Genomic DNA, 21,006 nt, shown 5'->3' on the forward strand with positions numbered 1-21,006 from the left:
TTTTGGAGCTCTAAGATTTGACTGCCCTGCTGGATTTCGGACTTGCATTGGGCCTATAGCCCCTTTGTTTTGGCCAATTTCTCCCATTTGGAATGGCTGTGTTGACCCCAATGCCTGTATCCTCCTTGTATCTAGGAAGTAACTAACTAACGTGTTTTTGATTTTACAGGCTCATAGGTGGAAGGGACTTGCCTTGTCTTGAATGAGACACTCGACTGTGTACTTCTGAATTAATGCTGAAATGAGTTGAGACTTTGGGGGACTGTTGGGAAGGCATGACTGGTTTTGAAATGTGAGATGAGATTTGGGAGACACCAGGGGCAGAATGATGTGGTTTGGCTCTATGTCCCCACCCAAATCTCATCTTGTAGCTCCTGTAATTCCCATGTGTTGTAGGATAGGCCTGGTGGGAGATGACTGAATCACGGGGGTGGGTCTTTTCCATGCTGTTCTCGTGATAGTGAATGGGTCTCATGAGATCTGATGGTTTTAAACATGGGTTTCGGGGGGGGGCCAAGATGGCCGAATAGAAACAGCTCTGGTCTGAGGTTCCGAGGGAGATCAATGGAGAAGGCAGGTGATTTCTGCATTTCCAACTGAGGTATCCATCTCATTGGAACTGGTTAGGTAGTGGGTACAACCTGCAGAGAGTGAGCAGAAGCAGGGTGGGGTGTTGCTTCACCCGGGAAGTACAAGGAGCTGGGGGGCCTCCCTCCTCCAGCCAAGGGAAGCCATGAGGGACTGTGCTACCTGGCCCAAGTACTATGCTTTTCCCATGGTTTTTGCAATCTGCAGATTAGGACTTGTGTGCCTACACCACCAGGGCCCTGGGTTTCAAGCATAAAACTGAGTGGCTGTTTGGGAATGCAATGAGCTAGCTGTAGGAGTTTTTTTCATAACCACAGTGGTGCCTGGAATGCCAGCGAGACAGAACCATTCACTCCCCTGGAAAGGGGGCTGAAGCCAGGGAGCCAAGTGGGCTCGCTCAGTGGGTCCCACCCACCGAGCCCAGAAAGCTAAGAACCACTGGCTTGAAATTCTCACTGCCAGCACAACAGTCTGGAATTGACTTGGGACGATCAAGCTTGTTTGGGGGAGGGGCATCCGCCATTACTGAGGCTTTAGTAGGTGGTTTCCCCCCCGCAGTGCTAAGGAGACTAGGAGGTTTTGACTGGGCAGGATTCACCACAGTGTGGCAAAGTGGCTGTGGCCAGACTGCTTCTCTACATTCCTCCTCACTGGGCAGGGCATCTCTGAAGGAAATGCAGCAGCCCCAGCCAGGGGTTTACAGACAAAACTCTCATCTCCCTGGGACAGACAAACTGGGGGAGGGATGGTTGTGGGTGTAGCTTCAGTGGACTTAATCTTTCCTGGCTGCTGGCTCTGAAGAGAGCAGCTGATCCTGACAAGGGAGATTCTCCCAGCACAGTGCACCAGCTCTGCTAAGGGACAGGCTGCCTCCTCAAGTGGGTCCCTGACCCCGTGCCTCCTGCCTGGGAGAGACCTCACAACAGGAGTTGACAGACACCTCATACAGGAGAGCTCCGGCTGGCATCAGGCCGGTGCCCCTCTGGGACGAAGCTTCCAGAGGAAGGAGTAGGCAGCAATCTTTGCTGTTCTGCAGCCTCCACTGGTGATACCCAGGCGAACAAGGTCTGGAGTGAACCTCCAGCAAACTGCAGCAGACCTGCAGAAGAGGGGCCTGACTGTTAGAAGAAAAACAAACAGAAAGCAACAACAACAACATCAACAAAAAGATACCCAACAAAAACCCCATCCAAAGGTCATCAGCCTCAAAGACCAAAGGTAGACAAATCCACGAAGATGAGGACAAACTAGTGCAAAAATGCTGAAAATCCCAAAAACCAGAAAGCTGCTTCTCCTCCAAATGATCGCAACTTCTCTCCAGCAAGGGCACAAAACTGGATGAAGACTGACACCGATGAATTAACAGCAGTAGGTTTCAGAAGGTCTGTAATAAACTCCTCTGAGCTAAAGCAGCATATTCTAACCCAATGCAAGGAAGCTAAGAACCTTGATAAAAGGTTACAGGAACTGCTAACTACAATAACCAGTTTAGCGAGGAACATAAATGGCCAGATGGAACTGAAAAACACAGCATGAGAAATTAGTGAAGCATACACAAGTATCAATAGCCGACTTGATCAAGCAGAAGAAAGGATATCACAGATTGAAGATCACCTTGCTGAAATAAGGCATGAAGACAAGATTAGAGAAAAAAGAATGAAAAGGAATGAACAAAGCCTCCAAGAAATATGGGACTATGTGAAAAGACCAAACCTATAATTGATTAGTGTACCTGAAAGTGATGGGGAGAATGGAACTGAGTCGGAAAACACATTCACAGAGAAGTGAACTCTCGGGAGAACTTCCCCAACCTAGTAAGACAGGCCAACATTCCAAATCAGGAAATACAGAGACCACCACTAAGATACTTCATGAGAAGATCAGCCCCAAGACACATAATCTTCAGATTCTCCAAGGTTGAAATGAAGGAAAAAATGTTAAGGGCAGCCAGAAAGAAAGGTCAGGTCACCTACAAAGGGAAGCCCATCAGACTAACAGCAGACTCTGCAGAAACCCTACAAGCCAGAAAAGAGTAGGGGCCAATATTCAACATTCTTAAAGAAAGGAATTTTCAACCCAGAATTTCATATCCAGGCAAACAAAGCTTCATAAGCAAAGGAGAAATAAAATCCTTTCCAAACAAGCAAATGCGGAGGGATTTTGTCACCACCAGGCAGCCCTTACAAGAACTCCTGAAGGAAGCACTAAATATAGAAGGGAAAAACTGGTACCAGCTACTGCAAAAACACACCAAAATATAATGACCAACGACACTATGAAGAAACTGCATCAACTAATGTGCACAATATCCAGCTAGCATCATGATGACCAGATCAAATTCACACATAACAATATTTAGCCTTAAATATAAATGGGCTAAATGCTCCAATTAAAAGACACAGACTGGCAAATTGGATGAAGAGTCAAGACCCATTGGTGTGCTATATTCAGGAGACCCATCTCATGTGCAAAGACACACACAGGCTCAAAATAAAGGGTTGGAGGAGTATTTACCAAGCAAATGGAAAGCGGGGCGGGGGGGGGGGGGAAGCAGGAGTTGAAATACTAGTCTCTGATAAAACACACAAAACCAACAAAGATCAAAAAAGACAAAGAAGGGCATTACATAATGGTAAAGGGATCAATGCCACAAGAAGTGCTAACTATCCTAAATATATGTGGACCCAATATAGGAGCACCCAGATTCATAAAACAAGTTCTTAGAGACCTAGAAAGAGACTCAGACTCCCATGCAGTAATAGTGGGAGTCTCTAACACCCTACTGTCAATACTAGACAGATCAATGAGATAGACAATTAACAAGGATATTCAGAACTTGAATTCAGCTCTGGATCAAGTGGACCTCACAGACATCCACAAACTCTTCACCACAATCAACAGAATATACATTCTTCTCAGCGCCGCATGGCAATTATTCTAAAATCGACCACATAAATGGAAGTAAAACATTCCTCAGCAAATGCAAAATAGAAATCCTAACAGTCTCTCAGACCACAGTGCAATCAAGTAAGAACTCAGGATTAAGAAACTCACCCAAAACGGCACAACTACATGGAAACTGAAGACCCTGCTCCTGAAGGACTCCTGGGTAAATAATGAAATGAAGGCAGAAATAAAGAAGTTCTTTGAAACCAATGAGAACAAAGAGACAATGTACCAGAATCTTTGGGACATGGTTAAAGCAGTGTGTAGGGGGAAATTTATAGCACTAAATGCCCATATCTGAAAGCTGGAAAGATCTGAAATTGAAACCCTAATATCACAATTAAAAGAACTAAAGAAGGAAGAGCAAACAAATTCAAAAGCTAGCAGAAGACAAGAAATAACTAAGATCAGAGCAGAACTGAAAGAGATAGAGAAAGGAAGAACCCTTCAAAAAAAAAAAATAAATAAATAAATGAATCCAGGAGCTGGCTTTTTGGGAAAAAATAACAAAATAGACAGACTGCTAGCTAGACTAATGAAGAAAAGAGAGAAGAATCAAATAGACACAACAAAAATGATAAAGGGGATATCACCACTGATCCCACAGAAATAAAAAACTACCATCAGAGAGTACTATAAACACCTCTATACAAATAAACTAGAAAATCTAGAAGAAACGGATAAATTCTTGGACACATACACCCTCCCAAGACTAAACCAGGAAGAAGTCGAATCCCTGAGTAGACCAATAACAAGTTCTGAAATTGAGGCAGTAATTAATAGCCTACCAACCACAAAAGGCCCAGGGCCAGACGGATTCACAGCCGAATTCTACCAGAGGTACAAATAGGAGCTGGTACCATTCCTTCTGAAAATATTCCAAACAATTGAAAAAGAGGGACTCCTCTCTAACTCATTTTATGGGGCTAGCATCATCCTGATACCAAAACCTGGCAGAGATACAACAAAAAAAGAAAATTTCAGGCCAATATCCCTGATGAACATTGATGCAAAATTCCTTAATAAAATGTTGGTCAACCGAATCCAGCAGCACATCAAAAAGCTTATCCACCATGATCAAGTGGGCTTCATCCCAGGGAAGAAAAGCTGGTTCAACATATGCAAATCAATAAAAGTAATCAATCACATAAACAGAACCAATGACAAAAACCACATGAATATTGCAATAGATGCAGAAAAGGCTTTCAATAAAATTCAACATCCATTCATGTTAAAAACTCTCAATAAACTAGTTATTGATGAAACATCTCTCAAAAAAATAACAGCTATTTATGACAGACCCATAGCCAACATCATATTGAATGGGCAAAAGCTGGAAGCATTCCCTTTGAAAACCGGCACAATACAAGGATGCCATCTCTCACCACTCCTATTCAACGAAGTATTGGAAGTTCTGGCCAGGACAACCAGGCAAGAGAAAGAAATAAAGAGTATTAAAATAGGAAGAGAGGAAGTCAAATGGTCTCTGTTTGCAGATGACATGATTGTATATTTAGAAAAGCCCATCGTCTAAGCCCAAAATCTCCTTAAGCTGATAAACAACTTCAGCAAAGTCTCAGGATAGAAAATCAACGTGCAAAAATCACAAGGATTCCTATACACCAAAAACAGACAAGCAGAGAGTCAAATCATGAGTGAACTCCCATTCACAACTGCTACAAAGAGAGTAAAATACCTAGGAATACAACTTACAAGGGACGTGAAGGACCTCTTCAAGGAGAACTACAAACCACTGCTCAAGGAAGTAAGAGAGGACACAAACAAATGGAAAAACATTCCATGCTCATGGATAGGAAGAATCAATACTGTGAAAATGGCCACATTGCCCAAAGTAATTTATAGATTCAATGCTATTCCCATTGAGCTACCATTGACATTCTTCACAGAATTAGAAAAAACTACTTTAAATTTCATATGGAACCAAAAACGGGCCAGTATAGCCTAGAAAATCCTAAGCAAAAGAAGAAAGCTGGAGGCATCATGCTACCTGACTTCAAACTATACTACAAGGCTATATAACCAAAACAGCCTGGTACTAGTACCAAAAAAGATATGTAGACCGATGCAACAGAACAGAGGCCCCAGAAATAACTCCACACATCCTGGGATGCAAAGCTGTTTCAACACATGCAAATCAATAAAAGATCATGTGGTCTTTCACAAACCTGACAAACACAAACAATGGGGAAATGATTCCCTGTTTAATAAACGGTGCTGGGAAAAATGGCTAGCCACATGCAGAAAACAGAAACTGGACCCCTTCCTAATACCTTACAAAAAATTAACTCAAGATAGATTAAAGACTTAAATGTAAAACCCAAAACCATAAAAACCCTAGAAGAAAATCTAGGCAATACCATTCAGGACAGAGTCACGGGAAATGACTTCATGACTAAAACACCAAAAGCAATCGCAACAAAAGCCAAAATTGACAAATGGGAGCTAATCAAACTAAAGAGCTTCTGCAAAGGAAAAGAAACTATCATCAGTGTGAACAGGCAACCTATAGAATGGAAGAAAATTTTTGCAATCTATCCAGCTGATAAAGGGCTATTATCCAGAATCTACAAGGAACTTAAACAAATTTACAAGAAAAAAAAACAATCCCATCAAAAAGTGGGCGAAGGATATGAACAGACACTTCTCAAAAGAAGACATTTATGCAGCGAACAAACGTGAAAAAAAGCTCTTTATCACTGGTCATTAGAGAAATGCAAATCCCACCACAATGAGATATCATCTCACGCCAGTCAGAATGGCGATTATTAAAAAGTCAGAAAACAACAGATGCTGGAGAAGATGTGGAGAAACAGGAATGCTTTTACACTACTGGTGGGAGCATAAATTAGTTCAACCATTGCAGAAGACAGTGTGGCGATTCCTCAAGGATCTAGAACCAGAAATACCATTTGACCCAGCAATCCCATTACTAGGTAAAGGATTATAAACCATTCTACTATAAAAACACATGCACATGTGTTTATTGCAGCACTATTTACAATAGCAAAGACCTGGAACCAACCCAAATGTCCATCAATGATAGACTGGATAAAGAAAATGTGGCACATATACACCATGGAATACTATGCAGCCATAAAAAAGAACAAATTCACATCCTTTGCAGGGACATGGATGAAGCTGGAAGCCATCATTCTCAGCAAACACAGAAATAGAAAATCAAACACCACATATTCTCACTCGTAAGTGGGAGGTGAACAATGAGAACACATAGACACAAGGAGGGGAACAACACACCGGGGCCTGTCAGCGAGTGGGGGGAAAGGGGAGGGAGAGCATTAGGACAAATTCTTCATGCATGTGGGGCTTAAAACCTAGATGACGGGTTGATAGGTGCAGCAAACTATCATGGCACATGCATAGCCATGTAACAAACTTGCACATTCTGCACATGTATCCCAGAACTTAAAATAAAATAAAAAAAAGACACACACACACACACACAAAAACCAGGAGTTTCTCTGCACAAGCTCCCTCTGAAACATGACTTGTTCCTCCTTGCCTTCCACCATGATTGTGAGGCCTCGCTAGTCATGTAGAACTGTAAATCCAATAAACTTCTTCCTTTTGTAAATTGCCCAGTCTCCTATATGTCTTTATCAGCGGCATGAAAATGGACTAATATGGCTATCAAGCAGAGGTTTTCTCAAAAATGAATGAAGGAAGGCTGTGTCTTTAAGGAAAACAATGTATTTGCTGCCAATGATAAAATATGGGCTTTCGAGCAAGAATTAGAATCTTGGAAAACTTGACTCTGACACCACAAAGTTGACAGCTTCCCAATACTTAGGTTTTTCTCATAAGACAGGTGATGTTTTAAAAAATGTGATTTGAAAAAAACTGTAGAATACAATGTGTCAACATTTGGAAGATCTGCATAACTCAGTGAATCAATATTTTTCAAATGACCAAAATGTATGAAATTTACATTTGAAAGATTTTAATATTACAAAAGGTTCATTGATATGGTTTCAGATTCTATCATTAAACTTTAAGACTTAAACCACCACTGGTCAAGTTTTGATGTGGTATTAATGATCTGAAAACACTCCTTTTCAACTATGTATCTGTGTGAGGCTGAATTTGCTTCATGTACTTCAACCCAAACATTGTATTACAATAAATTAAATGCAGAAAAATATACAAGAATTTAGCTGTCCTCTATTCAGTCAGACAGTAAAGAAATTTGCAAAAATAAAAAAACAATGCAACGCTTTTTGGTAATTTTATTGTTTTGGAATATCGTTATTTTCATTAAAATGTTATTCATGTCAAAATACAACGGTTTTGTACTATTACTTTAAAATACCTCAAAATCTTATTTCTATTTCAAATATGACAAATATTAATAGATATAACCCATATAACAGAAGTTCTTTGAGTCTTTAATAATTTTCAAGAATGTAAAAGGGGTACCAAGATCAAAGTGTTTGAAAACTTCAGGTGGGGAGGTAGAATCTGCAAGACTTGCTGACTAACTAGACCAGAGAAGAAAGGCTGGAGGAGGAACTCAGGATGGCTCTTAGATGGTACTTGAAATAGGCAACACAGGAAATGGATACAGTTTAGGTTGAGGGGATGGGAGAAAGAGGGGTAAAAAGATTTGGTTTAATGTGAGGTGGTGAGTCCTACATGAAATTTATGAAAAATCTGGAATTCAGAAAAGTGGTCTAGTCTAGAAATAGAGAATGGCATATTTTGTGTCAGTTTGAACTGGGGGAGAGGATTAGCACAGAATCACCTAATTTTGAACACCTACTACAGTATGATAAAAGAGGTCTTCCGACAGAAATTTAGGGAATGTCAATGCATTTAAGGTCTGAGCAGAGCTGCTGCAAACAGTTAGTGAAGCTGCACTGCACCGTGCCAGGGAGGGCCTGTCACATAGACTACACATGATGTGAATGATGCCCCCTAGAGCTGTGCACAATTTGCAAAACCAAATGTGGCCACCCCAAAGAGGAACTGAGCTAGACAAAGGACTGGTCAGAGAGGCAAAGTCCTTGGAAAAAAAGGTTGTACCATGTATTCAAATTCAGAGAATTTCTTTAGGAGATGGTTATCAAAAAGAAATACTAAAGACAGGTCAAATAAACTAGGTTAAAAGGAAAAACAAATAAGAACTTTGTTAAATCCTGAATGGGTGGCAAGCAACATTAAGTATAGACTTTTAAATGTAGGTGGCTGTCAAAGAAAAAAAAGCTAAAAGATGGTATATGGAGGAAGCATATGGTTTTTGGTTTTAAAGATGAAGATGTGCTTATGTTCACAGGCTGAGGGGGAAGATGACATGAGGAAAGAAATAAAAACAATGAACTAGTGTTTACCATATGTATGGCACTATGCTAGGCATTTAAATATGTAGGAGAAAGGAGTTAATAAAAGAAAAAGTAAGGACCAGGAAGCATCGAGAAAAATACTATAGGTAGAGTACAGGGACTGTCCTTAAACAGCAAGGTGATCAGAGAGATAAGGATGGATGTGGTCAACAAGTAAAGGTAAAGTATAACAATTTTACAATACTGTTACAGACATTCCTGATGAGTGATAACGCATCATTTATCTCTTCTGATTCCGACTTCTGACTCAGATTACACATGGTCCAATCTAGCTAACATTTGTGGAGCTAGTATCAGGTTATTTAGGGGTTGACTGGTCAGTCTGTGGATGATAACCAGAGCCCTTTAGCTCTCTTTCTGTGACGTATGTGGAAATTAAACTGTTCACTAGCAACTCTGCTCTAGTGGCTCTCTAGAAAAAGGAGAGAAAAAAATGCTAAGAATATCATAAATTAACTAGACATCAAACCACTTACCTAGAATTAAACTAATTTTGGCCAGTTTGGGCTAGGTATAATATATCGTGCCTTCAGACAGAAAAAGGAATGACTTCCATTTAGCTGAAGTGGTTTCATGAAGAGAGAAAATTCAGCCTTACTCCTGACAAATGAATGTTTGTAATATCGGAATTTCTCTATGCCCAATATGTTTCAACTGAAAACATGCAATTCAACACTAAGTTGAGCCTCTTACTTTGATAGAAAAACACAACTTGCTTTTAGTAAGTCAACTAAACATTTAACACTCATGGAAATCTAATACCATGTTAAGCAACCAAAATACAGAGAAGTCTGAATGCTGACACAGCAAAACAGTTATGTAAAGATTTTTATATTTTCAAACCCAACACTGTAAAACAACCTAACTTCATACAATCTAACACCATAAAACAAAAATTATCTTAGTAACAAAAACAAGACCAACATTACACTCTCCATTTCTCATAATCAATCCTAAGACAAGCTCTGAAAGAAAACATTCTAAATCTCCTAAAAAATTAAACATTTTTACTGTTGTAAGATACATATTAGTTCAGTTCAACAGCATTTGCTGTGTGCTTCCTATATGCCAGGTAGGATGTTAGGTGCTTAAAGATACACAAAAGAGAGTTTAAGTAGATTTACATTACATATAAATTGTTTTTCATAGCTCTATTTTTCCTTATTTTGACTGCTTACTTTTACATATAATATTTGATAACATAAAACGTTCCATTTTAAATAAATGAAATTACAATAAGTTTTTCAGCCATTATGAATCTAAGCACCAAACCTGCAACCCATTTTTATTTAAACTTTATTACAGAAATTTTGAAACATACATTAACCCTCATGTACCTAATATCAGAAACTCAGCTTCAAAAATAACATTCTAGTGTGTGCTTTACCAGGACATACACCAAAAGTGGAATGATACAGAGAAGATTAGTATGGCCACTACAAAAGGATGATATTCAAAAATTAACATTCTACCATTCTTATTTTTTCTATAATCCTTCATCTTCCCTCCGACCCCCTCTTTAGCTGGAGTAGTTTAAAGCAAATTCTAGACACCCATAATTTCACCTGAAAACACAACAGTATGTATCCCTAAAAAATCAGGGACTTTTTGTTTTGATCAGCACAAGTTTTCCTGAGCCTTCATGATTATTCTATTTGATGCCAACTGTCCTTCATTATTTCAGGATGCTCTTTAAGGTTTTGGTATGTTGTTCTCTACATTTTTGGTTAATTTATATATGCGTATATTCCCATTTTTAGGAATATGACTCCATACCTGCAGTTCTCAGTACTCCATACTGCAGCTCCCCTTCTTTAATTGTAATCTAAGCATTTTTGTTTGGCTATTCCATTACCTCAAACTTTAAAGTCTCAGAAAACACCACTCTATGTCTGTTTCTTAATGAGAATGATAACAACATAAAATAAGGCATAAAAGGAAATTTAAGGATTCAAAATGTCTTTTAAAAAGATAACAGCTGGGCACGGTGGCTCATGCCTGTAATCCCAGCACTTTGGGAGACTGAGGTAGGCAGACTGCTTGAGCCCAGGAGTTTGAGACTAGCCTGGGCAACATGGTGAAACCCCATCTTTACAAGAACAAAACAAAACAAGCAAACAAACAAAAAACCAAAAAAACCCAAAAATTAGCCAGGTGTGGTGGTGTGCCTGTAGTCCCAGCTACTTGGGAGGCTAAGGTGGGAAGATCATCTGAGCCTGCGAATTCGAGGCTACAGTGAGCTGTGACTGCTCCACTGCACTCCAGCCTGGGTAATGAGAGTGAGGCCCTGTTTAAAACAACAACAACAAATTATAGATTTTGGAATATTACTCTAGATTTATGGTTCACAGATTGCATTTCAGATTGAAGACTGGTGTTACTGAAATGTATGAACTGGCTGAATGACAAGGAATAAAGAATGGCTAGAGTCAACATGTATTTTAATAAGTTTTAACCAAATGAGTCTATGCATCATTTCCAAATCCATTGAACTGCTTTGCAGTTATAAATGCAAACAGGGATTAAATACTCTCTAAAAATTTCTAAAGATGTTTAGGATGGTGTAAAAAAACAAAAACAGAATATTGCAGAATCACCTAGGTGCTTACTATCTGTCTCAACCAAAAAAGTAGTATGCAATGGTTTTATTTATAAAGTTCTTCCTCTCTCCAAGCAGAGCACTCAGGAAGACAGTGCTGTGAAAATACTATTGTGTCATGAGATTGTAGAGTTTCAGTCATCAATTTGGAATTCCCTTAATCAGAACACCACAAATGGCAGAGGCACAGTGTATGAGTAAGAGCTATTAGCATGGTTTTCCATTTGATTTTTTTTTCTGCCACTCATGTCCTATTCTGGATGATGGTAAATTTTTCTTTGGATGTTTTCTAGTCCAAGAAAAATCACCTCTTCAAGATTATCAATGACTCTTAATTTTTTTCAACAAATACTTAAGCACACGTCTTTTGACAATACTTTTTGACTAATTAATGAAAATCAATAAATTTAAATCAAATTCTCTCTAGGAATCCCCAGGCTTCTATAATGAGTCCACTGTAAAATCATTTTTTAGAAATATAAGATTTTACTAACTACACATCTGCAATAGAATAACTAGATTATCCACCCAATGCTAAACCCTTAAAAAAAAAAAAAAGGTGAAATTTAACAGAATTTTTAAAACTAGGGGAGGAAACTTTTTCTAACGTATCATTAGAAAAGATCATGTTTTTAAGAGGCTGTTTAAGAAATCAAACTTAAAAACTAGATTAGAAATGCTAGTCCTGATAAAATAAGCAGTGGTTAAAAAATGCAGCATGAATATGAAAATAAAAAATTCAAATTATATGTTGATATCTAGGAAAAAATTCAGTTAGAAAATTTTTTCTTTTCTTTATTTTTTCGAGACAGAGTCTCGCTCTGCCACCCAGAGTGGAGTGCAGTGGCGCGATCTCAGCTCACTGCAACCTCCACCTTTTGGATTCAAGTGATTCTCCTGCCTCAGCCTCCCAAGTAGCTGGGACTGCAGACGCTGCCACCACCCCTGGCTAATTTTTGTATTTTTAGTGGAGATGGGGTTTCACCATGTTGGCCAGGTTGGTCTCAAACTCCTGGCCTCAAGTGATCTACCCACCTTGGCCTCCCAAAGTGCTGGGATTATAGGCGTGAGCCACTGTACCTGACCAGAAAACTTTTGAGTGAGTAGTTTTTGGGTAGGTTCTTAGATTTCTAATACAGACTTTGAGTTGTTTTAGGTGCTGATAAAAAGCATATACACACATCGTTTTTGTAACTAAATGACTACAAGTTTTAAATTAAATTATATTTTACCCTCAACAGTCTTGACTATTTAGCATTTCTTCTCAAGTAGCCCAAAAAGTTATGCTTCAGCTGAAGATACAGTTTCAAATCTAATCAAAATGGGGCTAATACAATTTTAGGACATCAGAGCACTAAGTAGGCTCCTCTATTTTCAGCAGTATGGAACAGACAAAATACTAACATGTGGTTTCACATGTGCCTACTTGTGGTAGTATTCTTATATTTTCTTGTTCACAAGAAGTACTTAAAATGCAAATTCCTTGGCTAAGTATAAAGATTTATATTTTGCTGGTCTGGGGTGGGAACCTGGATGCCACTATGTTGTTCACATAGTAAATGTCAATAAACATTACCTACAAAATTTCTGAGTGTCATCCTTAGACCAACAGCATTGGTGTCACCTGCAAGCTTATTAGAAATGAGTCATGCCCAGATATAACAAATAAGAAATTCTGAGGATGGGGCCCAGGAAACTGTTTTAATAAATTCTACCAGTGATTCTTCTTTCTATCACCATATTACAGCTTTAATTATTTTTCTTTGGTATTTGACACCCTAGCTAGGAACTGGTTATGTGCTATGCAACATGATGGAAAAATTCCAGGTTAGTGATATATATTAGAACCAGCATTTTCATGCCATCTTGAAGGCCAGGGGTTGTCTTCTGGCAAATATGTGACAATTTTGAGGAGTATAAACTGTTCTATATCTTAATATCCTGAAGTCCTTCCTAAGGACCTAAAATTACATGCCTTGAGCTGGAGTTAAATTTGCCTAAGCTAACATAATGTGCTTAAAACATGCTTTTCTGTTTTTGTTTTTTCCTTTTAGGAGACAGGGTCTTCCTCTGTCACACATGCTGGAGTGCAGTGAGTGATGTGATCATAGCTCTTTGCAGCCTTGAACTCCTGGGCTCACGCAATCTTCCCACTCCAGCTTCTGGAGTAGCTGAGACTACAGGTGCATGCCACCATACCTGGCTAATTTTTTGTATTTTTTTGTAGAGACAGGGTCTTGTTATGTGGCACAGAATCATCTTGGACTCCTGGACTCAAGTGACCCTCCTCTGTCCTCCCAAAATGCTAGGATTACAGGTGTGAGCCACTTTTTTCAGCCTACAATGTGCTTTTCAATGAACAGGCTGGAGTGCAGTGGTGCGATCTCGGCTCACTGCAACCTCTGCCTCCTGGGTTCAAGCAATTCTCCTGCCTCAGCCTCCCGAATAGTTGGGATTACAGGTGTCCGCCACCATGCCTAATTTTTGTATTTTTAGTAGAGTCGGGGTTTCACCATGTTGGTCAGGCTGGTTTTGAACTCCTGACCTCAAATGATCCACCTGTCTCAGCCTCCAAAGTGCTAGGATTATAGGCATGAGCCACCGTGCCCAGCCCCATTTGTTTTTTTTAAGCCAGCATTCATCCAGAAAATAGAGTCTGTACCCTTGCTTCAACTATAGAAATATAATATAAATAAATTTAGCAAATGATACTTCCTCAAACTTGTTTCCTTTTTTCCTACTATTATCTCTACTCCGATTTCCTTCTACTGTGCTTTTTCTATGTTCTTAAATATTTATGAATCTCATTGCTTCTTTCTCTCAACTGTATGTTTTAAAGTTTCATCTAGTTTTAAAGATCTCACCATTGTTACTACCATCTCATTTTTCTTATCTGCTCTATTTACCAGTGATGGATATTTAGCTAGGTTATCTCCAAATCCCCACTACCACAAACTATACAGCTACAAAGATTATCTCCTCACAGATCTGTTTAAAAATTCCCCTGAGTGCTAGGTCAGAGGGATTAAACACTTCTGGTTTAATTAACTATTGACTGATTTACAGAATGACAATATCAGTTTACACTGGCATCGTAAGTACACAGATGTCTACACCATACCCAACACTTAGCATCAGCAAACTTTTAAATATTTGTCATTCTGATGGGTGAAAAATTGTATCTCATTTACATTCATTTTTTTTCTGATTACTAGTGAATTTGTCTATCTTCTCATCTACCTCTCAGCACTTGGCTACTCTTTATTTAAATTGTTAGTATCTTTTATCTATTTTTTAGAAGCTATTTTTCTTTGTTTCTGTTAACTTATAGGAATTCTTAATGTATTACAGGTATTATTCCCTTTTGGTTTTAAAAGTTCCAAAGCTGACATCTGACTTTGAACTCTGTGTATAGTTCTTTTAACAGAAATCCTTAATTCAGATGTAATCAGATCCACTAAATTTGAACATTATGTTCTATGATCCCTATGATGTAACTATTCTCCAAAATTGCTACTATTCACTTTTATTTATATATTTATTTTCAGATAGAGTCTCACTCTGTCATACAGACTGGAGTGCAGTGGCACGATCTTGGTTCACTGAAACTTCTGCCTCCCGGGTTCAAGAAATTCTCCTGCCTCAGTCTCCCGACTAGCTGGGACTATAGGTGTCCACCACCATACCAGCTAATTTTTGTAATTTTAGTAGAGGCAGGGTTTCACCATGTTGGCTAGGCTGGTCTTGAACTCCTGACCGCTCAAAGTGCTGGGATTACAGGCATGAGCCACTATGCCCAGCCTACTATTCACTTTAAAGTGTTATATTTCTTATTGAGGTCTTTAATCCTTCTAGAGTTAGCCTTTGCATATAAAGTAGAAGGTAGGGCTCTAGCTTTCTTTTTTTCCAAATAGCCAGTACTCCTATTAAATCTAAGTGATCATCTGCTTTAAGCAACCTCACGACCTAATTGTGCCACGTCATATACCAAGTTGTCAAATATACATGAATCTGTCTGAGAGTACTCGTTTATACCAATCTATTTGCCTTTCTTTTGCTAGCATTATGTTGTTGTTATTAGTATAATTTTACAGTAACTCTCAATTAACTTGTAGGTCCAGTGTTCCTTCCTTCTTCTTTTCTGTCAAAACTGATTCAGCTAATCCTGGACTTGTATTGGTCTATATTAACTTTAAAATGAGTTTGTCAAGTTTCTTAAAAAAAAAAAAAAAAAAAAAAAAGAATTTTGAACAGGAGACACTGATGTGCTTTAGAGAAAACAGGCATTACTAGGTTAAGCCATATATTACATGACAATCTTTTATTTTCTAATAAACATATTTTTTTCCCATGAAGGTTTTATACATTTTTAATTAAGTTACTTTTTGTTAGACTATTTTCTAAGTGGGTTTCTCATGATAAATGGCAGGGGTTAGAAATCTATGGCTCACAGGTCAAATCCAAGCTTGCCATCTACTTACAAATAAAGTTTTATTGGAACACAGGCATTGCCATCTCTTGACATGATGTCTAAGGCTGCTTTCATACTACATCAGCAGTTACAGTTATGACAGAGACCACATGGCCCACAAAGCTGAAAACATTTTAAAAAGACTGCTGATCTCTCGGTATAGAAAAAACAACTGCTTTTTATAAATTAATCTTATATTAGACAACCTTGCTGAATTTTCTCAGTTCTAGTAGTTTGCTGTTTTGGAATTTATACAAATGACTATATCATATACAAATAGTGAACTTTATTTCTTCTTTCTTATCTCCTACTGTTATTTAAATTGTGCTAAAAATTTCTCAATGAAATATAACTTTTGCTATAGACTTGAGGTATATAGGTTGTGTTAAGTTAGAATTTTCCTTTATTCTTAGTTTTCTGAGAATCTTTTCATATACAGCTGCAAATCTTTTTCTGTATTCTAGTAAATTATTTGGCAATTTATGCCATACTGCTACATAGTATTTCTCTTCATTTTAGAGGGAATGGATGTTTAACTTTTCTATGCTTTAATATATGGCATCCTTATTAAACTAGTAGATCCAGTGAAAAATGGGACTCTTAATTGTACTTTTGTACATCTCTAATGCAGCACCTGCATTCACCAATATTTATTGCATGAGTATGGTGTGTTGGGTATTACATAGGAAACTGTGTTTTCTTTTACACAAAGCCAAGTACTACAGTTGTTGGAATAAATAAAAATGATATTGTGTTATTAGGGAATAAAAGAAAATATAAAATTAGTCTTATCTTTTGGGCAAAAATAGTCATTTTGAATAGAAAAGATTTCTCAATCTTTAGAACTCATGTTTTTTTTTTTTTAAATATTAATCCACAAACAATTTTGTAATTTCAAAAATAATTTAAAGATAAAGCAAGTACATAGCAATCTAAACATTTAGGAAACAACAGTGGTTCTGCTTTGAAGACTAAAAGTAAATGTTCACAAAAAATATTCGTATCTAAACCTTCATCAGTTATTAAATCTACATAATTCAACCCACATGCTTTTAATATTAACATCTTCTTAATAAAAGTTCTACTTTTATACTAAGTTCTACCCTTGTACTACATCCAACTAAGTAGGGTAAGAATAAAAATCACCTCCACATAATTAACATATTTAGGTGCCTTCTCATGATATTTTTAAATGAAAAAAAAAATTCACATAAGATTAAAAGGATAGAAAACCACTTATAAAAGGTACATTGTGGTTTTATTTTATTTAATTAATTTATTTTTTGGAGAAAGTCTCACTCTGTTGCCCAAGCTGGAAGTATAGTGGCACGATCTCAGCTCACTGCAACCTCTGCCTCTCAGGTTCAAGTGATTCTCGTGTCTCAGTCTCCCAAGCAGCTGGGATTACAGGGATGCATCACCGCTCCCGGCTAATTTTTGTATTTTTAGTAGAGATGGGGTTTCACCATGTTGGCTAGGCTGGTCTCAAACTCCTGACCTTGTGATCTACCTGCGTTGGCCTCCCAAAGTGCTGGGATTACAGGCATGTGCCACTGCGCCCAGAGGGTGCATTGTAGTTTTAAATAAAATAAAGTTGCAGACTTTTTACTTGCTTGGTTAAAATGCACTGAATTGTTATTAATTTTTAATTTTATTTAAAAATATCATTAAGAATTTCAAAATACAGGTTTACAATCCCTTATCAGAACATCTGAAATTCCAAAGCTCTGAAAACTTAAAAATTTTTTCACAGTTCATTTAGTGGCAACCTAACCTGAACCGATATAATACTATTTATAGTCCTTATTTATCCCACTTAGTGTGAATATTTGCTGAAAAAATATTAATGTGTTTGATTATAAAGTGTCCTTTTGCAGAAATGAAACATTACAGTACTGGGGGGACATGTACCATATTACTTCTTAAAGCTGTGAGAAGTCTGAATACTTAAACACAACTGGCCTTGTGTTTTGATAATGGAGTACAGATCTGTTAGTTCTAAAACAGCTAAAAAGATTCCTAATTCTTCTTTCATTTACCCTCGAAAATACATCATATACTCCTCTATTTGTTATTTTTTATTCTAAAACTCTCATTTGAATAAATATATTACTTTCACATCAGATTCATTTTGATAAAGAAATATTTTAAGATACTTTAAAAAAGCACAAAAAGCTTCAAAAAATTAAACAAATGTTTAATGATTTGACTGTATTAGAAAATGTAACTTTCTCATTTATACCATATATTTATACTATGCCTTAAGAGATTTATAATTGGAAGCTTTTAAAATAGTAACATATTAATTAAGAGCAAATGTAGATAGCTTGTATACTAAGAATAAAATACTCAAAGATAAAGAAGGCATGAATTTCTGCAATACACAACTAGGTTCTTCTATCATTGTGGATTTGATTATTTAACATCAAAGGCTTCAAAATCATACAATAAGCCCATAAGAAGTGGCAGCACTTACTTAGGAGTAGAAGGACCCCTTGGCCATGTTCCATCTTCATTTTTCTGTTCTATCACTAATACCTGCAAATACGACACAATAAAAGGGTGTTTTTCCATAACTCTGAATTTAAAATAACTTTAGAAGATAGCTGGGTAAACTAAGAAACTAAAGTAACTCTGTGATTATATAAAGCAAAACAGTAGACAAGGTGAACAGGTAATCCGCATTTCGATTCCAAAGCTAGGCAGGGGAAACTAAAAGACCTCAGATAACAAAAAATCAGTAATGATAGTGAGAAGGAACTGTAGAAGATAAACTGTAAAGAAAACCATTGGTTCCATGACTTTAAGTATAAGAAAACGTAAACCAAGTAAACAGAATATAAATTCCTTGAATTCAGAGAATATATTTTCTATTTGTATTTGTAGGTTGTAACAGAGAACTCTGTAAATGAGAGATGCTCAATAAATGTTTGCAGTTGTTAAACACACTGACATAGGATCTTGGCTAACTTATTTTTATGCAAATGCAGAAGAAGGATGACAGATAATTCCAAATTACAGATTATGTAGAATTTATTTGGGGTTTTGAAATTAGTGTGTATTTACATTATCGCCATGGAAATTATAGAATCTTTAAATATACAAATGATAGAGTCCCATTTATGAGAATCAGACTGAAGTTCTCCGTTACAGCATGGATGAGGCAGACAGAAAACACCTCGAATAAATAAAAAGTATAGGCTTTGGTGGAGCTATACTTTATTTTAAAACACCCTAAAATCTTTCCTTATATCTTCCAGTCTAGTAAGTCTTTCTTCTAGTTTTTGCTATGGATTAGTCTGTGCAAAGAAGAAAAACTTAGCAAAAATAATTAAATTAGCAAAGGAAATATGTGATAATACCAATAAAAAGTTAAAATATACAATGTCCATGGAAAAACTGTAATACAGACAATATGACTTGAAGTAAATCCAAGGCATTACAAATTTGAATACATTTCATTTACTGTTTCATTAACTCTTTTTCTTAAAGTTGCAATTTCATAACCTACTCTACTCGCACTTAGCAATATATTCTTGTGAACTATATGTTTCTAGGCCATTTATAAACTGGCATTTAGATCCTAGCTATGTAAAATGTAAGCATGTTTCACAGTATATGTAACAAACAATAAAATGTTGATTTTAAAAACATTCATGAAACCTTGTTGTTAAAAGAGATGTTAATTAAATATTAAAGTTAGCTTTAAAAAATCTATTATTTCACACATTAAAAAGTGTATTTGTACCATATAAAAAATAAGTGTACCATGTACCTAATATACTGATCCCTTCCTTCACATTCCTCTCCCTACCTACTAGAGACAAGTAATCACTGTCTCAATTTTCTGATTTTCATTCTGATGTAGTTTTATAATTTTTTTAAAGATTTACAAAGTAAAATTTAGTTTAACTTCTCAAGAATGTGTTGCTTTACCGCAATTTATACAAGAGTAACAGTTACATATAAACTATATGTATAAATATACATATAAACTTTACAATCATTTGAGGACTTAAGTCAGTTTTAAAACAAGAGATTTTAGCTATAGGAGATTTCAAAGTTATGCATATAATTATTTAACCATAATGCCTTAATTCGTAACAATATTTATACTTAAAATTCCATGTTTTAAAAACCATAAATACTAATGCTGAAGGCCATCAGAAATATTAAAATTCAGTCCTTTATTCAAGTGTATCCTTTCCTGAATAAAATTTTGTTATAGTTAAAACTTTAACTCAAAATAAAAATATTTTTGAAAAGATTTCAAAATTCAAATTAAACCCACACAAAAAGGAGAGAAGAAATGCCTCCCATTTTGGGAGACAAACTCTTCACTAATATGTCTTTATTTTCTAATGAGGAAACTTTCAATGTTAAGTATTAAAAGAAAAAAAGGTCCAGGAGAGGGTTTAGTTCATTTATCTTCTCTGGCTGAAGAAATATCATAGTCTGAAAAATTTAATGAATATTCTTTGAAATATTCCTGTTTTTAAAGATCAAGTCCTTAAGGATATTTAATCTTATTAAATTATTCTCTCATCTGCCATCTGATAAATGCTTACCTATCAAGAACATAAAATTATTTAATTTCGCTAAGTCTCAGTTTTCTAATGTACATGACAAAAAGAGTAATATTCATTTCAGAGGATTGCTGAGAAGGTTTAAAGAAAGAATTCTATAGATTTCAAATCGTACTTTTGGAGCTACCTCAAGGCCTAACGGATGAAAACCAAGGAGAGAGGTTATGTCTACTGGAACACAGAAAGAGACAGCTGGCTACATAAAAGGGCAGTGTTGGCTCATCAGTGGATTTCCAAGGTCCATACTTCAAGCTTCCACCAGCTACATTTCCCTTTTAACTGTAATACATACTGGATTTTCTAAGATTTCTCTTAAGAATATAATGACTAAAATAAATCTGAAAATCACTGTATTTTGACAGCCTAGTACAATTCTTGACATACAGTAGGCATTTACTAAAAATTAATTTCCCTCACTTTCTCTAAATTTTTCCACAA

General features: G+C 36.7%; 1 protein-coding gene and 1 non-coding gene across 6 annotated transcripts in view; one reads left to right on the plus strand and one right to left on the minus strand.

Moving 5' to 3' along the window:
• USP15 (ubiquitin specific peptidase 15) overlaps positions 1–21,006 on the minus strand; it is a 148,288-nt gene that overhangs the window by 63,132 nt on the left and 64,150 nt on the right. For 4 of the 5 annotated variants that reach the window (XM_010381127.2, XM_030939739.1, XM_010381129.2 and 1 more), the window contains one exon: positions 18,459–18,520. In XM_010381127.2, the coding sequence (XP_010379429.1) occupies positions 18,459–18,520 (62 nt within the window). Of the gene's footprint in view, positions 1–7,786; positions 9,325–18,458; positions 18,521–21,006 lie in introns of those variants that run through there. The other variant, XM_010381131.2, reaches the window with a different exon arrangement.
• On the plus strand, positions 10,291–10,393 carry LOC115900135. The gene has a single exon (XR_004059814.1). It is a non-coding gene; the product is annotated as a U6 spliceosomal RNA (small nuclear RNA).

This window comes from Rhinopithecus roxellana, chromosome 10, assembly GCF_007565055.1.
Source record: "Rhinopithecus roxellana isolate Shanxi Qingling chromosome 10, ASM756505v1, whole genome shotgun sequence".
In the NCBI taxonomy this organism is placed as follows: domain Eukaryota; kingdom Metazoa; phylum Chordata; class Mammalia; order Primates; family Cercopithecidae; genus Rhinopithecus; species Rhinopithecus roxellana.